Source organism: Prosopis cineraria, unplaced genomic scaffold (assembly GCF_029017545.1).
Source record: "Prosopis cineraria cultivar Desert tree isolate PC_DT_omini unplaced genomic scaffold, ASM2901754v1 PC1, whole genome shotgun sequence".
Taxonomy (NCBI): Eukaryota; Viridiplantae; Streptophyta; class Magnoliopsida; order Fabales; family Fabaceae; genus Prosopis; species Prosopis cineraria.
The window spans coordinates 41,814,662-41,822,060 of NW_026555332.1; the positions used below are offsets into that span (position 1 = coordinate 41,814,662).

General features: G+C 36.6%; 1 protein-coding gene across 1 annotated transcript; it reads left to right on the plus strand.

Moving 5' to 3' along the window:
• The first annotated feature begins 733 nt into the window (after positions 1-733).
• LOC129303157 (zinc-finger homeodomain protein 10) lies at positions 734-2,466 on the plus strand. The gene has a single exon (XM_054942268.1). The coding sequence runs from the start codon at positions 1,133-1,135 to the stop codon at positions 2,069-2,071; it is 939 nt and encodes a 312-aa protein (XP_054798243.1). The 5' UTR covers positions 734-1,132; the 3' UTR covers positions 2,072-2,466.
• Positions 2,467-7,399: the final 4,933 nt, after the last annotated feature.

Sequence of the window (7,399 nt, forward strand, 5' to 3'; positions counted from 1 at the left end):
ATCCGCATTAAAAGAATAATAAGTATATGGAAACGAATTTCAAACTCCACCCCCCTCTATTTGTTGGCAGCGAGCAGCAACAGGTCTTCGTGCTGCTGCTGCCGCTTCCTTAACATTCTTTCAATTGATAAGTAAATTCTTATTTTGGTTTCTTCAATTACTCCACTTAATATCCACTAATAAACACTGTCAGTCACTTATAACCATGTATTTAGATTAATGGACTTTTGTACAAATCAGTTAGCTTAAAACAACCATCATGTAAATGAGGACGTCTTTCTATTTTTTTTGTCTAATTACTGTTGGTTCTCTTGTCCTTGAATTGAACGGTTTTATCATGATTTTTTTATATTAAAAAATATTTTCTTTCCGATTTTTATTTTGCTAACGCATCTTTTACTTTTCGTTTCACTTCACCAGCTATGAAATCCGCCCGGGAACGGGGTAAAAGACAAACGGGAAAATAAAAAGAAGAAAAGAAAAGATGAGTGATGTTACAGTGAAAGCTGTAGGGTGCTTGCTTGCTTGGCTGCCAACTTGACAAATTAAGATGGGAGAGCAGTAAATGGTTCAGAATTGCAGGCTCTTCCAACCCCATGCAAGAAACTTACCCCACAGTCAACTCCGCACTGACCCACTCATTATTGCTTTTTAAATACTTTAAGCCCCTACCCCAATTCAGCCTCTTCTTTCCCCAATAAATTAAATCGCTCTCCCCATTTTCATTTCCATTCCAATTTCCATTTCCTTCCCCAATCATTTACTTGGCAATCGGGAGTTATATTTCCCCATTCCTCTCCCTCTAACCCCATGTGGGGTCTGCCTCTTAACCATAGATTAGAACCAGGGTTTAAAAAACATAAGTGGTTAAGAAGCACAACCACATAACCCAGATTTCTATTATCAACAGTCATCCCCCTCAACACCCGTCATCTCCTTCTTCCCCCTTCTCTTCCCCCTTCCTCTTCTTCTTAGCTTCGCAACTTCCATTACTTCAATTTCCGCGGATATCACGATATTGCCTCTCCCACCAACTGTCACATAGATTCCTAACCTCCACAAAAGCCTAACCCTAATCACCCCTTAAACCCAAGGATTGATTTTCCTTTTCATGACCCTAGATGTTTGAGCCATGGACTTGAGCTCCGCACCGGTCACCAACATCGCCGCCTCCAATTCTACCGCTGCGAAATCTCCGGAACCTGACACTGAAATTCCGACCCGGATCCAACCCGCCCCCTCCAAGTCCTTCTTCTCCAACGGCGTCCTCAAGCGCCACCATGCACACCACAAACAGCCCGTTGCGGCCATCTACAAAGAATGCTTGAAAAACCATGCAGCCAGCTTGGGAGGCCACGCGCTCGACGGTTGTGGCGAATTCATGCCTTCTCCTAACGCCAATTCTGCCGACCCCAGCTCCATCAAATGCGCCGCCTGCGGTTGTCACCGCAATTTCCATCGCCGCGAACCCGAGGAGCCCACTGCGACCCACGTTATCGAGTTTCAGCCCCACCATCGGCACCACCCTCCGCCACCCCCGCCGTTTCAGGCTCCGAATCGGAGCCCCAATTCAGCTTCCCCGCCCCCGATCTCTTCTTCCTACTATCCCTCTGCACCCCACATGCTCCTGGCTCTCTCCGCCGGTTTATCGGCCCATCCGGAGAGCACGGCCGCTCCGGTGAATGCTTTGGGGACGCCGAATTTGAATTCGAGGAAGCGATTCAGGACCAAGTTCACGCAAGAACAGAAGGATAAAATGTACCAGTTCGCTGAGAGAGTGGGGTGGAAGATGCAGAAGAGAGACGACGAATTGGTGCAAGAGTTCTGCCACGAGGTCGGGGTGGATAGAGGTGTTTTGAAGGTTTGGATGCATAATAATAAGAATACTTTTGGGAAGAAAGATGCGACGAATGGGAATAGAAATGCTCTCGAGCTAGACGAGAACAACAATCACAACCATGAAATCGACGCCAACAATAACAACAACGGCAGCGCCCAGGGTCCAAATCATCACTACCAGAACGATAGTGGGGCGAACGCCGGTGCTAATGGGTCGTCTTCATCTTCTTAAACTTGGGTGGAGAATAAGAAGGAAAATAATATATTAGTTAAGAGTAAGCTGGTGCCAGTTAATTAGTCGTTTCTTTCTCTTTTTTCTTTTTTTTTCCCTAGCTTTTATTAATGAGATTATGAATCACCTCAAGGATAATTAACATGAGTGAGATCTATATCCCGAGGGAATTTATTTTCTGGGTTTCTATTATTTTGCTGCTCATCAAATGCTTCCTATGAAAATCGGTAGATTTTAGTTCTGACTTTCGACCCCTTTGCACGTTCTTGCCCAGTTTTGGGTGGGGTTTGCTTGGGGGGCTTTTGGACACTGAACTTAGGAGTTCTTTCTCATTTCTTCTTGTAGTACTGTTCTAGTGGGAAAAAATAGAGAATCTGATAATCTTATACGTATCCTGACTTGTGTCCGAGAGAAAGAGGCAGAAAGTGTTGTTACGTGGATTTTTAGAAGAGTAGGTCGGTTTCGAACTGTGCAGTGCCATTCTTTAATTTAATCTACTCTAAGGGGGGAAGTGCATTTAAATTATCAAGTAAATGGTACATTAGGAAGTGTCTTAAAATGCAAGGTTTTGCCATTTTCAATGATATCCGATGAAGTTATATGGATTTTAATTAATTAATTAATCAATAAGGAAAGTTTTGATCAGGGATGGGGACGAGGCCCATGATTCCTAAAGACAAGGTATTATTTTAATTTGACGCCTTTGTGTTATTCTTTCCAATTAAGCATGCATGCTTTTGTACTTGAGGATTGGAAGGCGTGTTGGCTAGTGTTATTTTATTAGTGGCTTAGCCGAATCTAATCCTTACAATTTTCTAGAAGATGATCTCTGAAAACATGGTAATCTAACTTGATTTTTTATATATATAGCATATCCAGTAGCGGGGTTGAGGGGGATATGGCACTTTCCTTTTATGGATCAGTTCACTGTATTTAATATTCGGTTTTGGAAAGCAAGCAGATGGACCATGTTGAAAATTAACATTAAAATATTGTTTCCGTGAAGATGAGGATGAGAGCATCGGCCTGGCGGTGTTGTCCACCTATGTCTAGCATTGTGTGATATATATTTCTGTGATTTTATAAAATTTTCGTTTTTATATGATAATAAAATTGGAAATTTGTTTTGTTTAAGTGGTCTGTAATGTGATTTGCTGGTCTTTATTCATGTGTTCTCTTGCGATGAACATGGGCTACAGAAAACCTATAAATGAGGGCAGGGTCCAGTCAACCAGCGTAGCACTGGTTTTGGGTGTTTTTGATTTCGATGGAACTTCTTTTACTGTATTAGTACTGTGCAGAGGAGAGGGTACTCTTTTGATGTTTTAAACTCTAAAGCAAGCATTAACCAATTAAAAGATTTAATTTAAGAATTAAGGATTAAAATTATAGTTAAACGGTGAATAGGTTGGTCATATATACAATATTTTATTTAATTATTTATAAGTTTAAAGAGTTAGTTGACCCCAATTTTCATAGTATGTCCTAACCACAGGCATGGGGGAGGTCGTTCGTCCTTAATTGCTGCTTTATTTCTGAAACGTTGGTGCGGTTTGACATTATGAGTTTTCTCAGTTCCCACTCAGATCCCGATTCTTCAGCACCATTTCACGGGCAAATGGCATTTTAAACCTTCTAATAACATTCACTTTTTAATTTTTATGAAAGTTGATTGATGAGGTACACCATCAAATTTTATTTTTTAGCTGACGTATTACACTCTTTTTTTTTTCTCCCTCTTCACTCATTTTTTTATATATAAAATTTAAAATTTAATATAGTGAGATAGGTTATATACAATCGAAAATTAAAAGTAAACACACTTCTTATGTCACCTATTCTAAGAATGTTGTTATAATCTTAACCAATTTTATTTATAATAGATTTAAAATTTTTAAATGATTTTATCACTGCTACAAAGAAGTTAACTTGTGGTTTAGTTAAAATGAAATTTTTTTACATGATATTCATATGATGATTGATTAACCTCCATATAATTTCATTTGAGAATATTTTGTGCTCATAGCTAGCGAAAAAAATGGTCTACTTTTATTTAAGTGTCATTTAAACAGTCAATATTTAAAAGATTTGATGGATTGATCAATTTTGCCCACTTTTGATAATGTTATAAGTATTTTTATCTTTTTTCTCACTTTAGGCTACTTGATGCTATTGGCTAACAATTTCATGGGTATTTTTGTCCCTTTTTTAATCCATGTCAGTAAAAACTTATATGTGGCAAGCACAATCAGCATTTAACATGAAAACCTAATGGTGCTAGGGTAAAATTAATGGTTTGGTCACTTTTACACTAATTTTGATAATGTTAATGATATTTTTACCCTTTTTTTCATTTTAGATTATTGGATGCTCCTAATCGATCACTTAATAGGTATTTTTACATTTTAACCTATTAAATAATATATGATATTGAGTTGTTCCAAAGGAAGAAAGTAGGGAGAATTGTTAAAAAAGATTTGATTGAAAGGGAAATTATGTTCAATGATCAAGAGGAATTTAAAGACTAAATTTATTACAATATTTAGAAAAGCCTCTAAAGAATCGAATGAATTGTCCCTTTTTTCATCGGGCCTTCCACTTCCTCTTTCTCTCCCCTCAACACTTTGCAAACAATAGCAAAAGAGAGAGAAGAAGCTTCTTCCTGGCATATTGGGTAACTATGTAGTAAAGCTCAAGCTTCTCCTCATAGCTCTTCTTCTCCTCTGTTTAGTTACTAATTTGCTTCAATTCATCCCTTCTTGAGATCTTTGTGTTTGCATCTCACATGTCTCCCAAGGTCCTGTGTCTTCTTCTTATTTACCCTCTATCTCATAGAAGTCTGTGAGGTTGTCTTCACCCTGAAAAAAGAACAAGTTGGAAATTCACCCTAAATGCTATCAATTTGATAGCATTAATATTGTCATTTTATACAATACATTGTGACATATGGCATAGAGAGAAAAGTGTCGGGCACATGTGTGACAAGTCACAGCGCATCCTTTAATTTTGAATTGGAATGTTGTTGTTTAACTTAAAAGCAAATATTTTGAAAATAAATTGGCATCCCTTGCATTCATGAATATCTTTTACTTTGATTTTGGTTTATAAAATATTTATTATTGTATTTTAAAGTTTAAAAACTTGGAATCCCATTTCTATTACTTTCAATATTTTTGAAATTTTATGATTTTTCTTATGAGATGGTAATTCGTTTGAGTTAATCCTTTGATTACCATTGGGTTAGTGGTTAAATGTGGATTAATAAAGATAACTTTACAACTTGGTATCAGGTATTCGAGTTTCAAGAATTGGCCTCGTTGCATTTATATATAAAGTTGGCAATTATTATCATACACATGTGTTTTCCCTTTGTCGAGCTAGTAACTAATTTTTTTTTTCACTTTCAAGATTACTTTCATAATTAGGAGGCAATAATGGTATGAGGTAGCAAGGTGATAGCTACCGGCAATGTTCTAGAGAATATCCCAAGACTGGAACATGACAGATTAGAAGAAGAGAGAGTAGGACGGGAAGTTTTGGAGTCAAGTGTACAAGGAAGGGAACAACCAAGACCTACTGCAGGAATGATGACATCTTGCAAGAATTAAAGAGAATGATGATGGGAATACAAAAGAAAATTGAGGTGCATGATAAGATCCTCAAAAAAGGACCTGGTGAAAGCAGTAAGACTGTGGATAAGATGAGGAGAAATATGATAATTTGCATGGTAGGCATGTGGCTACCTAAAGGAAGATTATTTTGAAGAGAGTGTGTTGAGGAGGTCGGAGCTAATGAGGCCTAAGGGGAAAGAGCTTGAGAGATTTATTGAGCTTGCTTTAAAGAGATTCATGAGATTGAATCATCCATCATCCGTGAGTTTAATGGAGAATAGAGCTAGGGACAAGTGGATTGATCAATTCAAGACTATATTTTTTATGATGTCATGCACACCCAAGTGGTGGGTTTTACTAGCTACAGTTATGCTGGAAGATGCTGCAAAACAGTGAAAGTGTTAAGCCTGCTAATGGCTCTCTATTGGCATGGAAAGAATTCAAGAGAAGGTTCTTTGCATACTATTTCCCTGCATCCTTTAAAGCTGAGAATAAAGCAAAGTTTCATAGACTTCAGTAGGTAAACATGAATGAGGAGAAATTTATAGCTAAATTTATCGAGTTGTCAAAATACTCAACATATTTGAGGAACTATGATGATAACCAGTGGAAGGCCGAACGGATACTAGAAAAGATGCGGCCGGATTACCACCAGCAGTTGGCGCCCTTTGATATTACCTCTTTTAAGGTCATGTGAGGTAAGCTAAGAATTGTGGCAAGACAGGGCATCTCATGCTTTTATAAATATATTTTACTCTGATTTTAGTTTATAAAAAATTTATTATTGTGGTTTAAAGCTTGAAAACTTAAGATCACATTTATATTATTTTCAATATTTTGAAAACTTACAATGTCTCTTATGAGATGGTAATCCCTTAATTACTATTAGGGTTAGTAGCTAAGTGTGGATTAGTAAAAGCAACATTTTAGACACAATGACAAGGAAGCGAGAGGACGTAGACACAATGAACAATGGAAGCGGCTTTGCTAAAGGCACAGGGACATTTTGGTCAATTCATGCAATCCTTTTTTAATTATTTTAATGCACTTGGTCATTGAATTTCCCTTAATATAGGGCTATGTAGAAGTCCTCCAGTTTTATTTGACTCAATTAGATCCAAGAAGGTCCAATATTATCTAGTCCTATTAAAAATTGATCCTTTAGAACTAAAAAGATTAGACTGTTTATTCGAGTTGAAGTGGACAAGAGATTAGGCATCTTGATCATTTAGTCTAATCTGTTCCTATTAAATTTATTTAATATGATTATAATTAATTTACTAATTATTTATAATAATAAGTTAAGACTAATAATAATTTAATAAGTCTGGTTCCTCGCAAAGTCACACACTCAGACTAATAATTTAATAATTTGGACCACGTGGACTATAATTGAAATATTTTTTTCTTATTTTCAGAAATTATTATGAATTTATGATGATTGTAAATGTTTTAATTATTTTAATTGAATTTATTAGGTTGCAATTGATTATTGCCTCTCATAGAGAAAAAATAAAAAAAAAAGTTAAGTGAATATTAGACTAATATGATCAGTCTTCCAGTCTTATGAACCAAGTTCGATCTTATTAATCTTCGAGTTATCACTGAACCAGATTAGACTATGGGGTATCTAAATCTTTTTCATAAAATAGAACAGACTTCGAATTAGGTTGAAGTTTAATTCAATTCAGTTCAATCCTTTATACAGCCCTGTTTT

Bases quoted from the DNA above. Each gene is read 5' to 3' on its own strand.
- LOC129303157 (XM_054942268.1), top strand. From the start codon at position 1,133: ATGGACTTGAGCTCCGCACCGGTCACCAACATCGCCGCCTCCAATTCT.